Here is a 24,862-nt window from a genome sequence, read left to right on the forward strand (position 1 = left end):
AAAGGAGCCATGCAGCCTGTGAGGGACTTCACAGCTCCTCCAGCAGCTTTTTCCATGGGTCTTCACATCTAACTTAAAAGTTCCTTTACCTCCTGACAATCCAGCAGCTGTTTTCCTAGCTGCAATGCATTGAATTAATGAACAATCCTCCAAGACACCTTTAGGACCATAGACACGCCAAGGCAGCCAGTAAATTGGGGTCAGACACCTCCATGGCCGCTCAGCTATCAGGTTTAGGTCCAAGCACTGGGTAAAGGTCATTGAAACCTCCAACAAAAGAAATCCCAAGGGGTTATTCATTAACAGGGCAAGGTGGGGGGAATACGCAAAGGCAAGGATGCAGCTCTCCCCCACTGTTGTCTTTCTATCTGCTGGCTCTCAGTTGCATCCAGGAGGGATCATAGGATCATAGAACAGTTAAGGTTGGAAAAGCCTTCTAAGCTTATCCAGTTCAACTGTGCTTACTAAACCGTGTCCCCAAGTGCCACAGCCGTGTGATTTTTGAACCCCTGCAGGGATGGGGACTCCACCACTGCAGCCTCTGCCAGGGCTTCACCGCTCTTTCAGGAAAGAAATTGTTCCCAATATCCAACCTAAACCTCCCCTGGAACAACTTAAGACCATTTCCTCCCATCCTATCCCTTGTTACTTGGGAGAAGAGACCAACACCCACTTCGCTCCAGCCTCCTTTCTAGGAGCTACAGAGAGTGATGAGGTCTCCTCTCAGCCTCCTCTTCTCCACACTAAACAGCCTCAGGTCCCTCAGCTGCTCCCAGAACCCCTGTTCTCCAGACCCTTCTCAGCTCCATTCTTCCTCTCCAGATGTGCTCCAGTCCCTCAATGATCTTGGACTGAGGGGCCCAAAACTGAACCCAGGATTCGAGGTGCAGCCTCACCAGCGCTGAGTGCAGGGGGATGATCCCTTCCCTGCTCCTGCTGGCCACCCCATGGCTGATCCAAGCCAGGGTGCTGGTGGCCTTCTTGGCCACCTGGGCCACTGCTGGCTCATGTTCAGCTGCTGTTGACCAGCACCCCCAGGTCCTTTTGCACTGGGCATCTTTCCAGCCACTCTTCCCCAAGCTTGGGGCGTTTCAGCTCATCACAGCTTAACAGCAGGGAAAAATGCAATTGATTAATTAATGAAATAATCATAATAATCAAAACAACAGTGAGGTTTTGCTGAGTGTTGAAGCTATTTGTGAATTTACTTGTGCATCAATGAGGTTTTTTGGTGGAATAGGAAGTGCCCTCGTGTGCCGCAGTGTCTCTCCTGCAGGAATCCAGGCATCCCATTCATGGGAATTGGGAGACTGGTCATCAGCTGATGGAAATCATGGTAGCATGGTGCCAGCTGAGCTTCAGCTGGGTTTGCCACACGAGGGTTTGTGGTTTGCACTGAGGGAGCGGGGCTGGGGAGCCCAAATCCATCCAGCTCTCCTGCACTGCCAGGGTGATGCTGGGTGCTTGCTGGGGTTCTTTGGAGCAGCCAAACTGAGGATGGCAGCTGAGAGACCTGCTCTCCACACCCTCACAGGCACCTCTGCTGCTGCTGGTGCCAGCCTGGCCCAGCAGTGGGGTCCTGCAAAAGCAGTAATTCCCTGCCTTGAAGCGACTCTCTTCACTATCACCTATGTACCAAATTCATAGAATCATAGAACCATGGAATGGTTTAGGCTGGAAAAAGGACCTTAAAGCCGATCCAGTTCCAGCCCCCTGCCATGGGCAGGGACACCTCCCACTGGATCAGGTTGCTCAAAGCCCCATCCAGCCTCGCCTTGAACACCTCCAGGGATGGGGCAGCCACCACTTCTGTGGGCAACCTGGGCCAGGGCCTCCCCGCCCTCACAGGAAAACATTTCTGCCTAAGATCTCATCTCAATCTCCCCTCTTGCAACTGAAAACCGTTCCCCTTGTCCTATCCCTGCACTCCCTCAGCTGGGTGGGGGCAGTGGTCTTCTTTGTTCTCCATTTAAAAATAAAACAGTAGAAATTTAATTATGGGCAGCTTTTATTCTTTTCTTTCCAATCTCCAAGGTTCCCACCCCATCTTTTTTTTTCTCTTTGACAAGTTAATAGCTTCCTTTCCAAACACTGGCTGGAGGAGGGGAGGCCAGGAGCAAAGCTGGACCTTGTGTGGGAGCACAGAGATGTTGCCTCTTAAGCTTCACAATCAGGCACAGCCTGAGTCTCACCTGGACCAGGACCTCACCACCCTCACAGGAAAACATTTCTTCCTAAGATCTCATCTCAATCTCCCCTCTTGCAGCTGAAAACCATTCCCCCTTGTCCTGTCTCTGCACTCCCTGATCAAGAGCCCCTCCCCAGATTTCCTGGAGCCCCTTTCAGTACTGGGAGGCTGCAAGAAGGTCTCCCTGCAGACTTCTCTTCTCCAGGCTGGACAGTCCCAACTCTCTCAGCCTGTCCTCATACAGGAGGTTCTCCAGCCCCTGGATCATCTCTGTGGCCTCTTCTGGACCTGCTTTAATGGATCCATGTCTTTCCTGTGCTGAAGACTCTGGAGCTGCATGCAGGATCTCACCAGAGTGGAGTAGAGGGGAAGAATACTTGGACATAAAGTCATTGACCACAACTCTTCAACTGCAATTGTCCAGGCAGGTCAGGGGCCAAACAAAGGGTTGGGTTCATAGGAATACGTTGCTGCAGTTTGAGCCATGCGAGGTCTTGTGGGAGCTTCACCCTTGGCACCCATCAAAGTGGGCATTTTCTGTTCCAACAGGGCTGAAACATCAACTGAGCATCCCAGCAGAAAAGCTGGAGCCATCCCAGAACCCAGGGATGGGCTGGGTTGAAATTTAACCAGGTACCACCAGGCTTTGTTGGTGCAAGTGGCTGCAGCTGAATGCAATCCTGCCCAAACCCCGCAGTGCGAAGGGAGCTCTGCTGCTGCCGGCAGATCCTTCTCTCTCCCAAAATCATTCCCAGCATCTGCAGGAGAGCTGGTGCTTTGCTGGGCACCACCACAGCCTGGCAGCCCCTTAAGAACCCCCAGCTCAGGCCCCTGCCAAGGGCTGGGGTGCAGGGAGAGCTCAAAGGAGGTTGCAAACATCTCTTAAATCCACAAACCCAGCTGCCAGTGCCATGGGAGAGGCTGTTTTGGCAGCTCCCACCTGGATTTCCGGGCTGGGTTCTGGGGCGGGTGCTTGGCTGCAGCTCCTGCCTGCCTGGAGATGATGCTCTTGGATTTTACATTCCATCAGCAGCCTCCAGAGCAGCTCCCAAACCAACACCCAAGGCTGCATCCCCTGCCAGCAAACCCAGCGAGGACAACAGCCAGGGTTACAGATAAATCCAAGCTGGTGGGAGCACGTTTAAACATTTTGATCCCCACCAAGGGGCTGGGATTTTGCTCCCTACCCCAAATCCACACAGCTCCTTTTTTTTTAGGGGGGATTGTGGATGCAAAACACTTGCTGGCAGAGCAGAGTGGAGGAAGGACGCGGACAAACAAACCACAAAGTCTCTGCTGAAAATAGTTGAGGGCTGAGGAGAATTTGACGGGGGGGAAATACCAAACGTGTTCGCCCAAATCCTGGATGTCTGTTTCTTAAGAGCTTTTGGGGCCAGGAGAAGGGCTGAGAGCTCAGGGAAAGGTGGCTGGAGGCAAGGGCTGAGCCCTGACACCACGGGGATGGGCTACTGGGGAGAAGGGACAGGGAGATGCTGCGTGGACCTGCATCCCAAGGACCACAGGGAGAAGGGAGACTCGTGAGTCACTTTGTGCTTTATTACTCAGTGTTACAAGGCAGAAGGTGATTTCTGGCAGCATTAATTATTATTAGTGCATTAAAACCTCCACACCAACCCACCAGCCAAGCCCCCGAAGCGAGGGTTGGGGTGATGGGGCAGCCCCAGTTGTAGCCCCTGTCACAGCACAAGGATGGGTCCAGCCCCAAAACACCTTCCAGCACCCCAGGACCTCAACAAGAGATCTCTGGGACTCTTGTATAGCTGCGCAAAGCAGGAGCGATGCTTTATGCATCCTCCTCCCAATCCTGGCTCACCCATCACACCCACCCCAACCCCTGAATACAAATCAAACCCTAAAGGCAAAAATCAAACCCTAAAGGCAAAATCAGCCCAGGGAGGAGAGAAGGCACAGGGTAGGGCTCTTCTTGCCAGCCCAGCTCATAGCCTGGAGATCTTGGACCGAGAAGGGTCTGGTGGGAGCCTCTCCAGCCACTCCAGCAGGATCCTGTTTAGCACCACTGGCCTGTGGGGATGGCAGAGAGGTGGGGTGGGATCTGGCTTCCCCCTGGAGAAGGCAAAGCCCAGCTCTGGTGGAGCGAGGCCGTGTATGCTGGCTGTGGTACCTCTCCATCTGTGTCCAGTGGCCACACTCCTCGATGTGCTCCCGGTGCAGCTGTGGGATCTACAAAATTAAGTGTAAAAGGGGTTGGTTTGTGCCAGGATCTGGCAGGCTGGGCATCAGGAGAGCCCATCCCAGGCTGCCCCTGCCTGTTCAAAGCTTTCTTTTGTGAGGAGAACACCCCCTCCTGCCTGCTGCATGTGGCAAAAACTGCTCTCTCCTCAATCCCTGCATCAGCCTGTCCCTGCCTGTCAAGTGATGTCCTCATATCTGGGTCAAATCCAAGCCATCTCAGCAGGATGGACCTGTCCCAGGGCTCTGCTGTGGTGGGATTTTATGGAAGTGGGATGGCTTGGTGCACACTGGTCCCAGGAAGAGCTTACCCACTCCTCCATGCCCTTGCTCAGGCTGGGATGCAGCACCATATCCTTCCCAGCCGTGACCATCAGTGCTGGCATCATGATCTGTAAGGGGATACAGGTGATAAGGTGGGGAAGGTGCTGGGTCTGCAAATGCTCCCTGAGGAACAGGATCAGTCCTCACTTTCCTGTCCTTGGCAGAGGCAGCCCAGTGCCAGTTGCGTCGTATGTTGCGGTACCAGTTCAAGGGGCCCCTGGAAGAGAGGTGAACAGTGTGAGATCAGTCATAGAACCATGGAACGGTTTGAGTTAGAAGAGACCTCAAATCCCACCCAGTTCCAAACCCTTTCCACGGGCAGGGATACCTCCCACTGAATCAGGTTGCTCAAAGCCCCATCCAGCCGGGCCTTGAACACCTCCAGGGATGGGGCAGCCACCACTTCTCTGGGCAACCTGGGCTGGTGTCTCACGACCCTCACAGGAAAAAGTTTCTGCCTCAGATCCCATCTCAATCTTCTCTCTTTCACCTGGAAACCCTTCCCTCTTGTCCTATCCCTGCACTCCCTGATCAAGACTGTCCTCATAAGCGAGGTGCTGCAGCCCTTGGATCATCTTTGATAGGAATGGTTGGACTCGATGATCCGCTGGGTCTCTTCCAACCTGGTGATTCTATAATTCTATGATCTCTGTGGCCTCCTCTGGACTCGCTCCAACATATCCATGTCCTTCCTGTGCTGAGGACTCCAGAGCTGGACGTGGGGCTCCAGGTGGGATCTCACCAGAGCGGAGCAGAGGGGCAGAATCCCCTCCCTGGCCCTGCTGGTCCCACTGCTTTGGATGCAGCCCAGGACATGGTTTGGCTTTCTGGGCTGTGAGTGCCCGTTGCCAGCTCATGTTGAGCTTCTCATCCCCAGCACCCCAAAGTCCTTCTCCTCAGGACTGCTCCAAATTCTCTCTCTGCCCAGCTTGGATTTTTACTTGGGATTGACCCAACCCAGGTGCAGGATCTTGCCCTTGGCATTGTAGAACTCCATGAGGTTCTCGCAGCCCCACCTCTCCAGCCTGTCCAGGTCCCTCTGGATGCCATCCCTTCCCTCCAGTGTATCAACCATGCCACACAGCCTGTTGTCCTCGGCAAACTTGCTGAGGGTGCCCTCAATCCCACTGTCCACGTCTCCAACAAAGACGTTGGGACTCAGCTCCTGCTGACACCACCATGGGGACCATCCCACTGCCCGTAGCATGGTAAGAGCCTGCAAGAGGAAAGCAGCCTTCCCCTAGCAGCCTCGCACCTTCTTGGGGTTAGAAAGCAAGGCTAAAGTGGATTTTGGGGGTCCCTACAGCCCTCCAGGCTCTGGGCCTTACCTGAACCCGGACTTCTGGAATTGTTGGATGTAGTACTGCAGCTCGGAGCCGTGCAGAATCTGGCTGGCAGGGGGGGTTTCTGGGAAACCCACCAGTAGCCCCCCTGCAAGAAGAGAGACAGCACTGCTGCCACGTCACACCCACAGCATCCCCACCCCACGGTGAGGTATCCCCCCTTACCTTGCTCCTGGACCTGGTGGAATTTAACCTTGGAGGGCAGGCGGTCCTGCGGAGACAGGAGACCAAGAGCTGGCAGGGAGCAGGACCTCATCCAAGCAGGAAACCCATGCCCAGGTGCTCCCCAGGGGCTTCATGCTCCTCCTCACTGGGAGGAGGCATCAAAAGCATCGCTGCATCCCCAGGGATGCTGGAACTGACCATGAGGGTCATGGGCTGTGGAGCCAGGAATGGGCACCAAGCATTGCTGCATCCTAAAGTTGTCAGGTACCTACAGACACAGAGATGGGAGCAGGCACCAAGCATTGCTGCAGCCCAAGGGATGCAGGAACCAGCCATGTAGCCCCAGGACAGAGAGATGGGAGCAGCGTTCACTCTGGTCCCTACTGATGGCTGACTGAATGCAGACATTGCTACAGTCAGGCAGGAAATGGATGGAAGTCACAGGCAAGAGAACGCCTGAAGGTCATTCGGGGCCACTGTAAAGCCACTCCTGAAGCTGGCACCTTGGGTGAGGTGGAAAGGGGTGCCACAGGCAAAGCCCCAAGAAGGCTAGCAGGGCTTGGAGAGGACATAGGGAAGCTTTGAAGCCCTCTGCTCCCACCCATGGTTCACCTTCAGCTCCACACCTACCTCCTGGCGTGTGGAGCGGATCAGGACTTTCAGGGTCCGGCCGATGTCCTTCTCAAGCTCTGCCTCTGCGACGCCCTGCATGGAGGTGAGGAAGCACTGTGGGTGATGCCAACCCTGCCCAGGGCCCCAACCCAACCCAGGGCCAGATCCTGCCACCCATCAGGTCTTGGGTGGAGGCTGGGGATGTGTTTTTTGCAGAGTTCAGCATGGGTCTGGCAGGGTCACCATGACCCATCTGAGCTGTGGTGACAGGGAGAGCACCCTGGATCTGGAGCAGGTGATGCCCAGCCACGAGCTGGGGACCCCAACATGGGCACATCCCCATAGTTGGGGGGCTTAAGCCCCCAAACTGAGGTGGAAGATAAACATTTTTGGTCCCAGACTCACTGGCTCCTGGAAGTAGAACTGGTAATCAAACATGGGATAGTTTTTCATCTTCTCCACAATATCCACAGTGGGGTCAGCGGGTTTATACGGGGTGTTCAGCGAGGCCACGGCTCTAGGAGATCGTGGGGTGGGGGGCAGAGTCAGCATCGCACTTGGATTTGGGGTGCCCCATGCAAGCTGGGAGAGGATGGGACCTGGGGTGCCTCATCCCCCTTGGGAGGGACCCAGGACCCACCTCACCCTCTCGGGGTAGAAGACAGCCACGTTCCAGACCACGGCACCACCCCAGTCATGGCCAATCAGCACAGCTTGCGGGATACCCTGCGAAAGAGGGGACCATGAGCCTGTACCCTTGCAGCTGCACCCCAAAAGCAGAACCCGAGGTGATTTCCCTCCCTCTGAAGCAGCAAAGATGAGAAACCAGCAATAATTTCCCTCTTTTTTTCCCCATAGAATCAGTATTCTGGGCTCCATCAAAAGAAGCATGGCCAGCAGGGTAAGGGAGGGGATCCTGCCCCTCTGATCCATTCTCCTGAGACTCCACCTGGAGTCCTGTGTTCAGTTCTCGAATCCCCAACCTAAGAAGGATATGGAACTGCTGGAATGAGTCCAGAGGAGGCCACAAAGATGATATGAGGTCTGGAGCACCTCTGCTATGAGGACAGGCTGAGAGAGTTGGGATTGTTCAGCCTGGAGACGAGGGGGCTCCAGGGAAACCTTAGAGCAGCCTCCAGTACTGGAAGGGGCTCCAGAAAAGTGGGGGAGGGTCTTTTTCCAAGGGCCTGGAGTGACAAGATGAGGGGGAATGACTTTAAATTGGAAGGGGGTAGGTTTAGATTAGACATTAGGAAGAAATTTTTCATGCTGCGGGTTGGGAGGCCCTGGCCCAGGTTGCCCAGAGAAGTGGTGGCTGCCCCATCCCTGAAGGTGTTCAAGGCCAGGTTGGATGGGGCTTGGAGCAACCTGATTCAGTGGGAGGTGTCCCTGCCTGGGGGGCTGGAACTGGATGGGCTTTAAGCTCCCTTCCAACCCAAACCATTCCATGATTCTGCGATTCCCTGATCCCTTGGAGCGATTTGCTCTGATGTAATTAAACATTTCAAGCGCCTGAGCCCTCCAGAGGAAAGGAGCTCAGTGTTATCCACCAAAAACACGTCTGGAGGATGCTCATCCCTTGGGATCACCCCACAGGTCCTCCTACTGCTACTGACACCCAGGCTGCCAGCATCCCTCAGGGCAGACCGGATCCTTCCTGGAGCAGAGTACACCAAGCTTACCATTCCTCCACCCTGTTCCATTCTGTTTTCCTGACCCCTCTGGGCACTGACAAATAAATCCAATTAAAGCCTGCGCTCCTGACGACGCAGCAGCTGGTTCATAATTAGCTGATATTTAGAAGACTAATTAAAATACCCTCTCGGCGGATGCGGCTCAGGGCCAGCTGCGTGCTGTGAGCCTGGTTTAATTCCATCTGAAAGCTGGCATTTGAGAACTCCCAAGTGGTTCTGGGGGTCTGGGGGGACCCAGAAGCTCCCACCTCCAGAGTGGGACCCCTCCCTGCTGGTGGGTTTCATCCCACTATCCCTGACCATAACGGTGCCGGCTCCTGGACCGCTCTGCATCTTCAGCATCCCAGAAACGGGCTCAAACAAGAAATGAAGCCTCATTAAGTCATTTCTCATGGGATGGTTTGGGTGGGAAAGGTCCTCAAAGCCCATCCAGTTCCATGGGCAAGGATACCCCCCACTGTTGCTCAAAGCTCCATCCAACCTGGCCTTGAACACCCCCAGGGATGGGGCACCCACGACTTTTCTGGGCAACCTGTCCCCCCTAGATCCTCTGGGTTATCCCAGGGGTGGGAGAACAAGCCTTCCAGTGGGGAGAGGAGCAGGATGGACCCCTATCACAGTGAAGGAGCAGCTTTACTTTGAGGGTGGTGAGGCATTGTCCCAGGTTGCTCAGAGAGTCATGGATACCCCATCCCTGAAGGTCAGGTTGGATGTGGCTTTGAGCAACCTGATCCAGTGGAAAGTGTCTCTGTCCATGGCAGGAGTTCAAAACTGGATGGGCTTTAAGACCGCCTCCAACATAAATCTTTCCAGGATTCTATAATTCTACGACATGTGCACCCTGGGGATGGGGATACTGTACCCAGGGGACCAAGTACAGGATCATCTGAGGAGCTAAGACCATGTGAATACAGGGGACCAAGAATGGATGCACCTAGCAAACTGAGGACGCATGCGTGCCAAAGATGGGTGCAACCATGGGGCTGAGATCATATGCAGCCAGGGTGGAGTGTTGGAGATGAAGAAGCTCATTTGGGCCACAGAAGAGGGGACAGAGCTGGCTGCAGTGGGAACCTGCAGGGGTTGGGGGCTGCCAGTGCAACACTGCTTTGGCAATGACGGGCTGGAAGGGATTACATGATGAGTAATGAGAGAAAGGGATTTGGAGGTCTACAGATCCTTCTCCCTTCCAGAATCATTCCCAGGATCCACAGATCCTCTTCCCTTCCCAAATCAGGCTTTGAGCACCCTGAGCCAGTGGGTGGTGTCCTTGCCCATGGCAAGGGGTTGGAACTGGATGGGCTTTGAGGTCCCTTCCAACCCAAACCATTCCAAGATACTATGAAAAGCAAGGTCCCATCCGTACGGGTCCCATCCATCCCATCCCCACCCACTCGCCAGGCTCCAATGGGTCTATCCATTCTCTTGATTTTTTTGAATCCAGCATGAAGACCACCGTGATTTACCCTCACCCACTCAACACCAAACCAGAACTTCATCTCTTGTGATGCTCAGCTTGGTCCTCTTCCAAAACCCCATCCCTGTTCTGAGTTCAGTACAAATCCACCACCACCCCTAACACGAGGAACCCTTCCAAAGCCTCTAGGGCTTTATTTTTTCCATTGTTTCTCGAGTTATTTTTGTTTAGTGTGGTGCTTTTTGAAGGACTCACTCCTTTGGAAGCCACTTTGGAAGGAAAAAGCCCTGGAGATGTTGACATTTGTGGGCTCTGCCTTCTTCCCCTCCATTTCATCTTTTTCAAAAGGCACAGAAATCAACTCCATGTGCTTGCTGGGATAGGAATTAAATCCACAGCTCCCAAACCCAAGTGGATTGGATACTGAGATGACACCAGATCTAAGCCATGCTGAGGGGCAGTGTTGGTCTTCACTGGCCTCTTGGGAGTTGCTACAGTCACGGTTTAAGCGGGGACAGAGAGGATGCAGCCCAGCATCCTTCTCCATGAGTATCCCACCAACTTACCAACACCCAAAGCAGGTCCCACCAGCCCACCTCCCCATCCTCAGCAAGGACATAGAGTCCAGAAAGTGACACAGAGCTAGAGACCCTCCCAAGATGGGTTCTTCCCACTGGCAATGAGTTGCATGAACATTCCCACCTCCAAAATCCCATCTCTGGGAACACAAAGGTGAGGCTTATGCTACCTCATGGGAAAATTCAGATGCCCCAGCATGGGACAAAGTCATGGAGAAGCTCATCTGTCCCAGCACGGGAAGGAAAAGGCAAAGGGCAGCTGTGGAGACACGCACCCAAATCTTGCCAAGGAGAAACCCATCACGGGGAAGTTCCTTACCAATTTGTCCAAGAAAACCACCAAGTCCTGAGAAGAGAGGAGAGACGGCATCAGATTCTGCCCAGGACCATGTCCTACCAGCCCACACCACCCTCCACATTGCACTCCTCCTGCCCAAGTCTGTACCTAGCAGCTCCTCACCTTGCAGATCTGCTCCTGGGAATATTCTTCAATGTCTGCACAAAAGACAGAATCATTTTAATATCCACACGTTTCTAAGGATGCATTTTGCATCCATCTGAGTCGCCAGGTCCACAGGAGGAGAAGGACAGCTTCCCCACCACAGGAGAAGACTCCTTCACCCATCTCCTCCTGGGTCTTTGTGTTGGCAGCTCCAGCTCTGTATGCCCTGCCAATCCCAGCTCACCTGGTGGGACTGTGGACTCTCCGTAGCCCTTCATCTCCAGAGCGATCACTCTGAAGCCAGCATCAGCCAAAGCTGGGATCTAGGAGGAGAAAGCAGCAGCTTCCAAAGGACACAGAGATCCCTGGACCACCCTCTCCCCCCTGCACTAGCATCCATCCTGCATTTGCCCACCCAGGCAGGTGCTGGCCACACCTGGAGATGTTCCCAGGAGGGCAGATGTGGGCTAGTGAAACTGGAAGGTTGGGAATACTTCCCATGTCCCTCAAGGTAGGGTGAAGGGACAGCCCCAGGACCACATGTATCCACTGCACCATGCTTCTGCATCCCACCACCAGCACCCGTGGTCCACCCTCCTCCCCATCTCCTCCATCACCTGGTAGCGCCAGGAGAGCCAAGACTCAGGGAAGCCGTGGCAGAGGCAGATGACGGGGCCATGCCCCATTTCCACAAAGTGCAGCTGGACACCAGGCTGGAAGGGACGGAGAACTTTTGCTGGCTGTGGGTGGCATGGTTCCATCCCTGGAGCCCACCACTCCCTCCAGCACAGCATCCCAGAGCCACACGAGCACGTTTTGGTCCCTGGGGTGGCTGGAGAAGACCTCAATGATGGAGCACCTCAACATCCCCATACAGGAGGGTGGAAACCAAACAAAGCACATCCTTCCACAGGGCTCAGCACCCTATCCAGGACACCTGGCCCTCCCCAAACCCTGCCAAGCCTGGGGGTAGCTTGTACCCGGATGGGCACATATCCATGGGTCACGTTGGATGGATCACATGCAGTTGGCAGAGGTTCTTCTTTGGTGAGAAGCTGCGGGATGAGAAGCACAAAATGAGATTCTGAGCAAGCTGGTGGGACATGCGTGCATTTGAGATGAACATAGGTCAGCAAATCCAGGGGATGGATGAGGTTTCCAGGGGATGGTGGGAAGGGTTCGCTGAATTCACAGCCCCCATCCCATTTGTTTCCAACACCACCCGCAAGTCCTGCACCAGTGCCACATCACAGCAAGAGATAGAAGCCCAAGCCCATCCCTCCCATCTCTCCAGGGAACCCCAGGAGAACAGAGGACAAAGGGGACTCAGACCACCTCTACGTGCCTGGACACCTGAGAGCTCCTGCAGCTCCTTTAAGACTGTTTCGGTGTCCCTAACGAGGATGGTGGCCATGCCCATCTCCTGGGCTGGATTCAAGTTCTCCTTGACGTCGTCCAGGAGGATGACCTGGAAATAGATCAGACTGGGCTTCACATGCCAGGGAAGGGCGGCTGTAGAGTTTGGCCAAGGATTTTGGGTGCTCAGAGGGACCCCTCTGTGTCCTGTTTCTGGGGTGGTGGACATACCTCCTGTGGCTTCACCTGCAGTGCATCCAGGGCGTAGGTGTAGATCTTGGGATCTGGCTTCTGCACTCCGAGCCGGCAGGACTCAATCACCAGGTCAAAGTGGCGGCGCAGCATGCTCACCAGTGTGGCTGTGAAGAGCCTCCTGGCACTGTCGTCCACACAGTTGTTGGTGAGGACACAGGTCTTAAATCCTAGGGGAGGACAGAGCGGTGAGTGCTGGTTTTCCCACCCTGGTTCCCCACAATGTTTTCTCTTCTCCTCCCCAGCCACATTTCTTGGACCTTCCCAGCCTAAGATCTCCCCTGCAAGGACCAGGACCCCGTAGTGAGACCAACCAAGGACCTCTATGGTGGGACCATCCAGAGACCCCTCTGGTGGGACCAAGCTGGGAACTCATTGTGGGATTGACTAGGGACCTTGTGGTGGGATCAATCAGAGACATCGTGGAGGGATTAATCAGGGACCCCTACGGTGGGACCATCCAGAGAACCCTATGGTGGGAACAACCAGAGACATCGTGGTGGGATCAGCCAAGGACCCCATAGTGGGACCAGCCAGAGACTCCTACGGTGGGAGCAGTCAGGGACCTCATGGTGGGACCTATCGGAGACCCCCATGGTCCTTGCTCAGGATGTGAGCAGCATCCTTACTCCAGCCTCCTCTGCCCTAAAGCCCCCAGCACCCACCGTTCCTCCGCAGCACCCTCGCTGCCCGCAGAAGGGGGGCATTGACTGTCCCCTCAGCGGCCATCTCCTCGAAGGCTTGGGCGATGGAGAAGGTGGCTGGCAGGGTGATGCCCGAGGTGGAGGCGTGCTGCTTGCAGCCTTCTTCCATCTCCAAAAAGAACTGGAAAACACCCACATAATCATTCAATTGACCCCAAAAATAAAGCAGAGCTCATCCTGGACCCTGCTCCTTCCCCAGCCCCAACCCAGCCACCAGCAATGCTCCATGGCTGGTACCCAAGGACTCACCTGGGACAGGGTGATCTGTCCCTTCATCGCCTTGGCATAAGGACTGTCAGATCCGCCAGCAAACACAGCTTTTAGCAAGAAATTCCTGCCAGGAAATGGAAGAGAGGTCAGCCAGGGTAAAAAAAATAGTGAGTAGGTCCTGGTAGGTCCCACTATGAGGTCCCTGGCTGGTCCCACCACAGGGTCCTAGATTGGTCCCATCACAGGGGGCTCTGGATGGTCCAACCATAGATGCCCGTGGTTGTTCCCACCATAGAATCACCAGGTTGGAAAAGACCCACCAGCTCATCAAGTCCAACCATTCCCATCAATCACTAAACCATGTCCCTCAGCACCTCATCCACCCATCCTTTAAACACCTACAGGGAAGGTGACTCAACCACCTCCCTGGGCAGCCTGTTCCAGTGCTCAATGACCCCTTCTGTGAAATTTTTTTTCCTAATGGTCAGCCTAAACCTCCCCTGGTGGAGCTTGAGGCCATTCCCTCTAGTCCTGTCCCCTGAAAGTCTCTGGCTGATCCCACTATGAAGTCCTTGGTTCGTCCCACCATGGAGGTCCCTGGTTGGTCCCATCACAGGGTCCTTGCTTGGTCCCACCAGGTAGATGTTGGGATGCACTGTAGGGAGGGGGATGCTCTGTGCTGAGGATAAGGCACTTCATCACCATGCAGAACCGCAGCATCCTTTCGTTCCCGAGACCTTGCTGCCCATTCATTTCTGCTGGCAGCTCAATTCCTTCACCTTGCAGAGCGATGAGCAAGGAATTCCGCCAGGAACACAAAAAACAATGCAACAAATGAGGTGATTTTGCAACCTGGAGCTCCAGGAAAATAAATTCCCCCTATCACAAGATCACAAAAAAGCCTTCTTGGGTGGCAATAAAACAAGATTACAGCCCTGGCTTCAGCACAAAGTTCTCCCTGAGCCGATAAAAATGCTGCTCCACTAAATATAAAGTGGCTTTACCTGTTCCAGCAGGATTGGTGCCACTTATTTTTGATAGAAGGTGAAGTAAAAAGATATTTGATGGCCAGATAATCCATGAATTTATTGCTCCACCTGCTCCTCGTCCTCCAGCATTTAGTTATTATTAATATATTATTCTCTTCTATTCTTTTGGCCAGAAAGCCTGTCCTGGGCTGCATCCAAAGGAGTGCGGCCAGCAGGATGAGAGGGGACTTTGCCCCTCTATTCTGCTCTTGTGATATCTGACCTGCAGTCCTGCGTCCAGGTCTGGAATCCACAACATAAGAAGGATATGGAACTGTTGGAAAAGGTCCAAAGGAGGCCACAGAGATGATCCGAGGGCTGGAGCACCTCTGCTATGAGGACAGGCTGAGGGAGTTGGGATTGCTCAGCCTAGAGAAGAGAAGACTTCAGGGAGACCTTAGAGCAGCCTCCAGTACTGAAAGGGGCTCCAGGAAAGCTGGGAAGGGGCTTTTTACAGGGGCATTGAGTGATAGGATGGAGGGGGATGGTTTTAAATTGTAAGGGGGAAGATTCAGACTACATACTAGGAAGAAATTCTTCATGATGAGGGTGGGGAGGCCCTAGCCCAGGTTGCCCAGAGAAGTGGTGGCTGCCCCATCCCTGGAGGTGTTCAAGGCCAGGCTGGATGGGGCTTGGAGCAACCTGATCCAGTGGGAGGTGTCCCTGCCCATGGCAGGGGGGTGGAACTGGGTGGGCTTTGAGGTCCCTTCCAACCCAAACCATTCCATAATTCTATTTTTTTAACTCCCTGCTTGTTTTTCATTTAATACCCACGTGCTGCTTGGAAATCCTGTTGGGCAACCCAAAGACGCAGAACCAGTTTGATTCCTGTCTTCTGGATTAGTCATTCCCAAATATCTTATCTAAGGTTGGATGGATCTCTGAGCAACCTGATCTGACTGAAGATGTCCCTTGCTCGCTGCACAGGCCAAGTGTGGTGTCCTGCCCTTGGGTCACAACAACCCCACCCAGCGCTCCAGGTTTGAGGTAGAGAGGCTGGAAAGCTGCCCAGAGGAAAAGGCCCTGGGGGTGCTGGTCAACAGTGGCTGAACATGAGCCAGCAGTAGCCCAGGTGGCCAAGAAGGCCACCAGCATCCTGGCTTGGATCAGCCATGGGGTGGCCAGCAGGAGCAGGGAAGGGATCATCCCCCTGTACTTGGCTCTGGTGAGGCCACACCTGGAATCCTGGGTGCAGTTTTGGGCCCCTCACTCCAAGAAAGACCTTGGGGGGCTGGAGCACATGCGGAAAAGGAGAATGGAGCTGGGGAAGGGTCTGGAGTCCAGGGGTTCTGGGAGTGGCTGAGGGCCCTGGGGCTGTTTAGTGTGGAGAAGAGGAGGCTGAGGGGAGTCCTCATCGCTCTCTGCAGCTCCTGGAAAGGAGGTCGGAGCCAGGTGGGTGCTGGTGTCCTCTTCCAAATAACAAGTGATAGGACGAGGGGAACCGGCCTCAAGTTGCACCAGGGGAGGTTTAGACTGGATATTAGGAACAATTTCTCTACTGAAAGAGGGTGAAGCCCTGGCAGAGGGTGACCAGGGTGGAGGTGGAATCTCCAACTCTGACAATTCTATGATTCCTCATCTCAGGCTCACGCAGCTGCGTCTGGTCTCAAGTGCTGAAGCAGCAATTGTCTGAATTAATTATCCTGCTTAATTAATTAATAGTTGGTCTTCTTAACTCTTCTGCCATCGTCCTCTATGGCAACCATCTGCCTCTGTTCCATTTAAAGTGCTGACCTGCACCCCACATCTAGTTCCCAACCCCATACTCAACCTGTACACAGGGACCCCAGCTTGCACCCCACATCCAGGACAGGGGGTCTCCACTTGCACCCCACATGTGCACAGGGACCCCAGCTTGCACTCCACATCCAGGACAGGGGGTCCCCAGCCCACATGTGCACAGGGACCCCAGCCTGCACCCCACATCCTGACAGGGGTCTCCCCCCCGCACTCTACTCTCAGCCCTGCCCCCTGCTCCAGGGCCCCTGCAGCGCAGTTTCCGCGCGGGCGGTGGCCGGACACACAATATTGTCGCTCGATTCTCTGTGTCTCCGGCCGAGCGGAGCCCAAACGCCGGGAGGGAGGGCGAGTGTTGCCGGCCGGGCCAGGCGCTGCCGGGCCGGGCTAGGCCGTACCTGGGCAAAGCGCAGCGCCGCTCGTAGGAGCCCAGGAAGCTCCGCACGCCGGGCACGAAGAGGACGCCGCCAAGGTCGAACAGCACGGCCCGCCGCGCCATCACCGCCCCACTCCGCCAGGACCGGGTCTCGAACTCGCGAACACGGGGCCCCCAGCGCCGCCGGCCTCGCCCCGCGGGCTGGCCACGCCCCCTGCCCCGCGCCGCGCTGGGTCCTAGCGCCGCCCGACGGGGGTGTCACTGGCCCCTCCGCAGGGCGGGGGGCGAGTGGGAGTCACTGTGTGTATGTGGGGTGCAGGATGGGGACCCCCTGTCCTGGATGTGGGGTGCAAGCTGGGGGTCTTGTATATAAATGGGGGGCAAGGTGGGGAGCCCCTGTCCTGCATGTGGGGTGCAAGCAGGGGTCCCTGTGTACATGTGGGGTGAGGACCCCCAGTCCTGGATGTGGGGAGCAAGCTGGGATCCCAGTTTTCATGTGGGGCACAGAATGGGGACCCCCTGTCCTGGATGTGGGGTGCAAGGTGATGTCCCTGTGTGTATGTGGGGCGCAGAGTGGGGACCCCTAGTCCTGAATTTGAGGTGCAAGTTGGGTTCCCTGTGTACATGTGGGGTGAGGACGCCTAGTCCTACATATGGGGTGCAAGCTGGGATCCCTCTTTACTTGAGGGGTGCAAGCTGAGGTCATAGTTTACACGTGGGACACAGAGTGGGGACCCCCTGTCGTGGATGTGGGGTGCAAGCTGAGATCCCTGTGTACATGTGGGGTGCAAGTGGGGACCCACAGTCCTGGATGTGGGGTGCAAGCTGCGGTCCATGTGCACATGTGGGGTGAGGACCCCCTGTCCTGGATGTGGGGTGCAAGCTGGGGTCCCTGTGCGTACATGTGGGGTGCAAATGTGGACCCCCTGTCCTGGATATGGGGTACAATTTGGGGTCCTTGTGTCCACGTGGGATGTAAATTGGGGACACCCTGTCGTGCATGTGGGGTGCAAGCTGAGATCCCTGAGTATGTGTGGGGCACAGAGTGGGGACCCCTTGTTCTGGATATGGTGTGCGAGCTGGGGTCCCTGTGTACATGTGGGGCACAGAGTGGGGACCCCCTGTCCTGGCCGTGGGGTGCAGGGTGGGGTCCCTGCGGTGCTGAGCACAGCCACCCACCACCCAGCATGTGTGCGCTCGCCGCACACGCCTCTGCACGCCTCTGTGCCCGTGACCACGCGTGTGCGTGGGCCATCGTCATCTCCAGGAGCCCCCAGTGCTGTGGCTTGACGTGTGTCCGAGCGGTGAGTGGGACTGTGGGATCAGGAGGGGTCGGGAGGGGTTTCCCAAGCCATGCCAGCCCCGTGCCTCAGTTTCCCCACCTGCACAACAAGCGGTGGGATTCCTGCTCAGCCTCACCTTGGGAGGAGGGGGAATTCGAGGGGTGCTGAGTGCACCCCTCTCACCCAGAGCAGCAGGGCTGGAGGGTGCTCCTCACTGGGATGGCTCTTGAGGAGGGGGCAGAGTTGTTTTAGGGGGGCTCAAGCCCAGGCAAGCCTTGCATTCATCACCAGCACCCCACTGCCGGAGTTCAGCGTCCCCCATCTTTTGTCCCTGACCTCCTGCTGGCCCTGGGACCCCAAACGGGACCCCTCAGCATCCTCCCAGGGTGGTCCAGCGCCTAGTGGCTGGATGAAACCCCCTTCCCTGCTTTTTTCCAAGGCGTTTCCTCCTCCCATCACCGTGGGGGCAGCTCCGGCACAGCCCCCAGAGCCGCTCACCCCAAAACTTGGGACTGCAGCCCCCCAGTCGCCACCACGCCGAGCTTGACTTCTCCCTGGCAAAAAGGTGGGAGCATTTTTTTTGGGGGGGTGAGGGGAGGCTGGAAGAGGGGGGAAAAGGAATTTCACTGGGAAGAGCCGGGAGGAAGAATCCAGTTTTGGTGCCAATGAAATGCCAGCATGGCTATGGCTCTGAGACCCGGCCAGCTCGTGGCAGGGCTGGGCTACCGTGGCCACCACTGGAGGGTCCCCTGGATGCTGCCACCCCCACCTCTGTTGGGCTCCAAAGTGACACCCCCCCCCCCCCCAACACGAGGTGCTGAGACCTGGCAAGCTCATTGCACCCCAGGATGCTGGCAAGGAGCCGGGATGCTGCTGGGAGCCCCCTTCCAGGCAGAGGGGCTTGGAAGTTGGATGGGAGGAGACTTTGGGGTCACTGGGGGCCCCCCTGAGCCCCCAAACTCCTGCACCCACTGTGCCAGCAGCCGCTGGCACCCGTTCCCCTGGCTCTGGCGCCAAGGCTTTCCGGTAGTGGTTTTGAAAGAGCTGTATTGTCTGCCCCCCCCAATCACAGCCTCGTGCTTTTCCAAAGCTCTAGAGGAGAATTCAGGGCAGATGAGGTGCCCCCCCAGCAGGATCAGCCTCATCCCGTCCCTTCCAGCCTTCACCTTACCCTCTCTGTGCCTCAGTTTCCCCATTGCGATGCTCCATATGCTGTGCTGGGGGTGTAGGAAGGGTCTCCCCCTTACCTGGGTGGGGGGGAGTTTTCTATGGTGGGGGGAGAATGCAGCAGGGCACCCCTAAATCCCAGCAGCCAGAGATCCTCATGCATGGAAAGATTAGGGTGCTTTGGGGGTTCTGCTGGTGCTAACTTGAGGGCCCCTTGGGCAGAAGACCCAAAAGGGTCTCTAGAGGGTGTTTCAGCCTAAATGCCCCCTGTTTCTCTTTACTCCTGCAGGACATCATGGTCACGGGGAGGGGCGGTTGGTTCTTGCTGATGGGGCTTTGTGCCTTCGTCCCCACCGTCACCACCCAACGGGGACCAGAAGAGGATGTGACCCCCAGCACCAGGTTGGAGGAGCTGGGGTACCCCCTCACCCAGGATGGGGACCACCTCCAGGACCCCCAGCGCTGCGGCATCACCTTCCACACCCCCAGCCCTTGCGGACCCCGCGGGCCATCCCCCTCCGTCTCCCGGGATGAGCTGGATCACCTCAAGGACCTCTTGCAGAACACCAAAGCCAGCCTGAAGGACGTGGAGATGGCAGCTATGCTGGAGGACAACCAGACTCGCTACCAGGATATCATCACCGAGGCGCTGCCAGCCATCCATGGAGCCAACCTGGAATTTCAGGAGAGCCTGGACAACGTCCGTAGGGAGCTGGAGGCTCACATGGCTGAAGCCAATCACCCACAGATGGCTGAGAAGAAGGAGAAGTAAGTTCCATGGGAAGGAGATAGATCATGGGAGATAGTCCGTGGAGCTGATGCCCCAAACTCCATTGGTAGGAGACCCAGCTGGGGGTGTCTCCAAGGGTCCCATGGTCTTTATGGTGGTTTTCAGGTGACATCTGGGGTTTGGATGTTGCTGCTAACATCCATGCATGTGTCCTTGCCCTAAAACCACTGCAGTGGGGCTGGTGAGGGGTTCTCCATGGGTAAGGTGGGGGGTGGGGTGTCAGGATGACAGTGTCACTCCTAAACCGGTGACCAAACAGAGTTGAGCCACGATGTGATGATGGAGCAGTGTTCACCAGGATGGAGGCATTGGGGTACCCCCTCTCCGAGGCTGAGGACCCTGCTCTGGAACCCCCCATCACCTCCCTCACTCTGCTATGGAGACACTGGTAGGGACACAGGGGACACTGATCCCCCTTTTTCCCTCACCCAGGCTGAGGAAGGGTGTCCGTGTGGTGGCCCACATGCTACGTCTCACCAGCCGCCTGGCCCAGACCCTTGATGCCACCTCCCGCCGCCTCCACGCTGAGCTGAGCCAGCGCCTGCAGAGCTCAGCCACCCGTGCTGCCACTGCCACCGAGCCCTAGGACAGCGCTGATGGGCTCTGCTGTCACCCTGCATGGGGCCTTGCTTGCTGGTGGGACCCCAACCTAGATCATCTCCTCAACTTTTGGGGTGTCTGGATCCTCCCCCAGCTCCAGGACTTCGCACAGGGGGTCTTGCAAAGCGGCGTGGGCGCTGGAGCCAGCGGCACCGGGATGCGATTGTGCGCGTGACGCCGTTGCGTAGGAGATGCCACCACACACACGATGCCACCACACACGCGATGCCACCACACACGCGATGCCACTGCACACATGACACCGTTGCACACACATTGCTGTCACGCACATGGTACCATCACGCGGGATGCTATTGCACATGTGGTGCCATCGCACATAGGATGCCATCACCCATGCGATGCCACCACCCATGTGATGCTACTACACACACGGTGCCATTGCACATGCGATGCTGTCATGCACGTGATGCCATTGCATGTGTGATGCCATTAAGCAGGTGATGCTGTCACATGTGATGCCATCACACATGTGAAGCCATCACACACACAAAGCCATCACACGTGTGAGGCTGTTGCATACATGATGCCATCGCACACATGATGCTGTCACACACCTGATGCCATCACATGCATGATGCCGTTGCACAGGGGATGCTGTCACACACACAATGCCATTGCACACACAAGACCGTTGCACACGCATTGCTGTCACACGCATGATACCATCGCACGGGATGCTGTTGCACACATGATGCTTTTGTGCACATGGTGCCATTGCACGTATGATGCTGTCACCCGTGCGATGCTACTGCACACACGGTGCCATTGCACATGTAATGCTGTCATGCACGTGATGCCATTGCACGTGTGGTGCCACTAAGCACATGATGCTGTCACATACAATGCCATCTCCCATGTGATGCTGTCACACGATGCCATCGCACATGTGATGCCATTGCACACGTGATGCTGTCAGGCATCTGATGCCATTGCCCATGCGATGCCACTGCACACGCAATTCTGTCACGCACGTGATGCCATCGCATTCATGATGTCATTGCACAGGGGATGCTGTCACGCATGCAATGCCATTGCACACATGATACCGTTGCACACTCGTTGCTGTTGCGCGCATGATACCATCGCACGGGATGCTTTTGCGCACGTGATGCCATGGCACGTAGGACGCCGCCACCCATGTGATGCCACTACCCATGCCATGCTACTGCACGCATGGTGCCCTTGCACGTGTGATGCTGTCATGCACACAATGCCATTGCATGACACCGTTGCGTGTGCAATACTGTCACACGTGATACCATTGCACGCACAATGGTGTCGCACACACATGATGCTGTCGCACCCGCGATGCCATTGCACCCATGGTGCTGCTGTGCATACGATGCTATCACGCCTACCATGCCATTGCGCGTGATGCCACTGCACACACGACACCCACTGCAAGTGCCACGCTGTCACACAGGCAGTGCCATCACACGTGTGATGCCATCACACACAATGCCACTGCACACGTGATGCTGTTGCGCATGCGATGCCCGTAACTCTGCCCCTGAGCATTCCATGCGTTTATCGCACAGAAGCTTCATCATCCTACAGCAAAGCCTGGTGCCACTCTGTGTGCCCAGCCCCTTGCTGAGGGGAAAACCTTCCCGTCCCCAGTAGACCTCTGCACCCTTTTGGGCCTCACTGGAAGAACTTTATCCATGCAGACTCCCCTTTTTTTTCACAGCTAGCCAGCCCTGTGTGCCAACAGTGAAGCCATCTCACCTGGAACCTGGCCTGAACCGGGTTCCTGGGGCTCCCAACCCTTTTGGGTCGAGCAGCATCACCCAGCATGAGCAGAGCTGCTGCTAGTCCTGGGAAATCCTTTACCCCTGGGAACGCTCTTCCCAGGCTTGGAAGAGCCTTTTTCACCCCTGGGGTGGAAACAGTAGGGGATGGGTCTGGGGTTTGGCCCCTCCAGGTGGGCAAGGTGGAGGGGATGGAGCTGCAGGAGAGTGGCTGGGGATGAACCAGTGGCAACAAATCAAAGCTGGTAACTCCAGTGCTCCCAACCCACTGAGGTCTGAGAAACCAGCTGGAAGCAGAACATCTCTGTATGTTTGTAAGCCCAGAGGTTCTCCCAGGAGGGAATGGCCAGGGCCACCCCAGCACTCCAGGCTCAAGGCACCCCAAAACCACTGCGGTGCACCCTAAGGATGGGCAAGAGGTGAGGAATCTCCCTGGGCAGTGGCACTTCTGCAGGAGCTACAGGCAGCAAAATAAAGATGCGTTTCTCTCTGCCAGGCGTCAGTGTTACCTCTGCGTCTGTTTTCTCTCCATGTCTAAGGAAAAAGGAGGAGGGATGAGGTTGTCTGAGTATTAACTGCCCCTCTGCCTCCAAAACAGTTGAGCCCAGCAAAGGGGATGGATCCCCCAGCATCCACGATGCTTCCCACTCTTCCCCCAGCCTTCAGTCCACCATCTAGCACTCAGCTCTGTTTTTTCCTCCCCAGAAAAATCAATATTTATTGTCTTATTTTCCTGATTAATTTTCTACGGTCATATCCAACTCGTCTTTCTCCTTAATTCCCTTCCTTTGTTGTGCCTGGATCGATCTTCTGGAGCAGCTCTTGCAAATTCCAGCTGCTCCCCACCCCTCTTCCATTCATCGCTCCCTCTTACTCTTACCCTTTACTCCAGCTTTGGGGTCCATCCAACACGAAATACCCTCCCTTCAGCCTCGGAATGTGGGTGTGGGCTGAGGGCTCTGCACCACAGCACAGAGACAGGACTTTACATCTCATTGCTGCTGGGGGCGATGGCCAAAGTGGTTTGTTGCAGTCATGGATTAGTAACACATTTGCGATCTTCAGTCCTTATTTCATAGAATCAGGGGATGGTTTGGGTTGGAAGGGACCTCAAAGCTCATCCAGTTCCAACCCCCTGCCATGGGCAGGAACACCTCCCTCTGGATCAGATTGCTCCAAGCCCCATCCAAGCTGGCCTTGAACACTTCCAGGGGCAGCCACGACTTCTTTGTGCCACCCTTCCCATGGAAGTGTTTCACGGAGATGAACATGGGCTGAGGCGGGCACTGTGTTAGGTCAGTTCAAGACCTTGCAGACCATTTTCCCTGGAGCAGAGGACTTCGCTTCTCCCTGGAGCTGCCCTTCCCATGGGTGGGTTTGCACCAAACCCTCAGGCTTGGGGCTGTGTGGCAAGTGGAGAAACCTTGGTGTGTGTGGGATTGGAAGCAGCCCCACACTGTTCCCATCAGAGCAAGAGCCTGGACCTTTGCGGTGTCCCATGTGATGCCCCATGCGATGCTCTGTGACCCCACTGCAATACCCCATGCAATATCATAGAATCATAGAATCACCAGGTTGGAAAAGACCCACTGGATCATCGAGTCCAACCATTCTATATACCCTGCAATGCCCTGACTCCGCTGCTCCACAGCCCTTTTGACTCCGATTCTCCTTCCCTCTCCCTCCCCATCCTCCCACAGAAAGCCCAACATCTTCTTTCCACTCCCCGAGCCAAGCGGTGAGGCTGAGAAAACCCTGCTAAATCCAGCTCTTCCCAGCCCTGGGAATCTTTGCTGTTGCGCGAGAGGCAAGGAGGGCCAGGGGAACAGATGTCCCTCCAGCCTTCCTCCCCCTTGTCCCCTCGGTCTCCCCTCCTTCACTGCCTTGGCATGGCTCTCCCTCCTCCCCCAGCCCTTGTCGTCACTGCCACCGCTTCGAGTAAGAGCTGAAACATCCTTCGCTGGAGCCCAGTCCTCGCCGGAGCCCTTGGAGGCACAGCATCCCAATCCCAGCATGGCAGAGCGAATGGGGAGGATCTTTGGGACCCCCTTCTTGCTTTCCCTGCAGCAGGTAAGGGGGTTCGTCTCATCTGGGCTGGGTGGGAAGGAAAGAAGCTCTTTTTTCCCTGCAAATATCTATAATTAAAGCTGTTTGCAGAGTGCTGAGGACAGTCAGGGAGCAATAGAGAGGGAAAGTTTCCCAGCTCTGCATTAAGCTCCTATCTAAAAACCCTAAATCCCCTGCTATCCACATTTCAAAAGCCAATAAATAAGTTATTTATCCTTGCTGCCTCCCTGACTGAGCATCTGGATGCCGAGAGCTTCACTGAGCATCCTCCAGTCCAGCCTTTTTCATCCGCACGGGACAGGTTTCTGCATCCCTCCAGGAAAGTGGTTGGCGAGTGCCAGTGAGCAGCATTTTACAGGCACGTAGATGCCTCCCAGACTTCTCCGAATGCTTCAAACCAAGCGTTTGGTGTCACAGAGCAATGGGAAATCCATCAGGGAAAGGGTTTGGGTGCAGGGAGAGGAGGCAGGGGTGTAGGAAAGGGTCAGGCAGGAGGGTAGGGCTGCCTGATGCTGCTGCTGGAGCATCGAGGTGGGTGAAGAGGAG

General features: G+C 55.7%; 2 protein-coding genes across 4 annotated transcripts; one reads left to right on the top strand and one right to left on the bottom strand.

The window, feature by feature from the left end:
* Positions 1-3,727: 3,727 nt before the first annotated feature.
* On the bottom strand, positions 3,728-16,826 carry EPHX2 (epoxide hydrolase 2). Of its 2 annotated transcripts, XM_069850666.1 has the most exons (19): positions 16,660-16,826; positions 13,536-13,620; positions 13,248-13,407; positions 12,562-12,752; positions 12,320-12,442; positions 11,955-12,029; positions 11,592-11,687; positions 11,219-11,297; positions 10,993-11,027; positions 10,852-10,878; positions 7,484-7,569; positions 7,249-7,360; positions 6,862-6,936; positions 6,232-6,277; positions 6,052-6,154; positions 4,871-4,940; positions 4,711-4,791; positions 4,332-4,390; positions 3,728-4,231 (listed from the first exon to the last, which is right to left on the bottom strand). In XM_069850666.1, the coding sequence occupies exons 1-19, from the start codon at positions 16,758-16,760 to the stop codon at positions 4,147-4,149; spliced, it is 1,689 nt and encodes a 562-aa protein (XP_069706767.1). In that variant the 5' UTR covers positions 16,761-16,826; the 3' UTR covers positions 3,728-4,146. The 2 variants fall into 2 exon arrangements, with proteins under 2 accessions (XP_069706767.1, XP_069706768.1); XM_069850667.1 differs by lacking the exon at positions 10,852-10,878.
* A 1,532-nt stretch (positions 16,827-18,358) lies between these two features.
* On the top strand, positions 18,359-22,731 carry LOC138717551 (uncharacterized). 2 transcript variants are annotated; one of them, XR_011336898.1, is made up of 4 exons: positions 18,359-18,485; positions 19,377-19,855; positions 20,310-20,513; positions 22,189-22,731. XR_011336898.1 is itself a non-coding variant. In XM_069851064.1 (3 exons), exons 2-3 carry the CDS (start codon positions 19,383-19,385, stop codon positions 20,461-20,463), a joined length of 627 nt encoding a protein of 208 aa, XP_069707165.1. In that variant the 5' UTR covers positions 18,359-18,485; positions 19,377-19,382; the 3' UTR covers positions 20,464-20,789. The 2 variants fall into 2 exon arrangements, 1 of the variants encoding a protein (XP_069707165.1); XM_069851064.1 differs by lacking the exon at positions 22,189-22,731 and having other exon boundaries at positions 20,310-20,789.
* The last annotated feature ends 2,131 nt before the right edge of the window (positions 22,732-24,862 follow it).

Source organism: Phaenicophaeus curvirostris, chromosome 2 (genome assembly GCF_032191515.1).
Source record: "Phaenicophaeus curvirostris isolate KB17595 chromosome 2, BPBGC_Pcur_1.0, whole genome shotgun sequence".
NCBI classification, from domain to species: domain Eukaryota; kingdom Metazoa; phylum Chordata; class Aves; order Cuculiformes; family Cuculidae; genus Phaenicophaeus; species Phaenicophaeus curvirostris.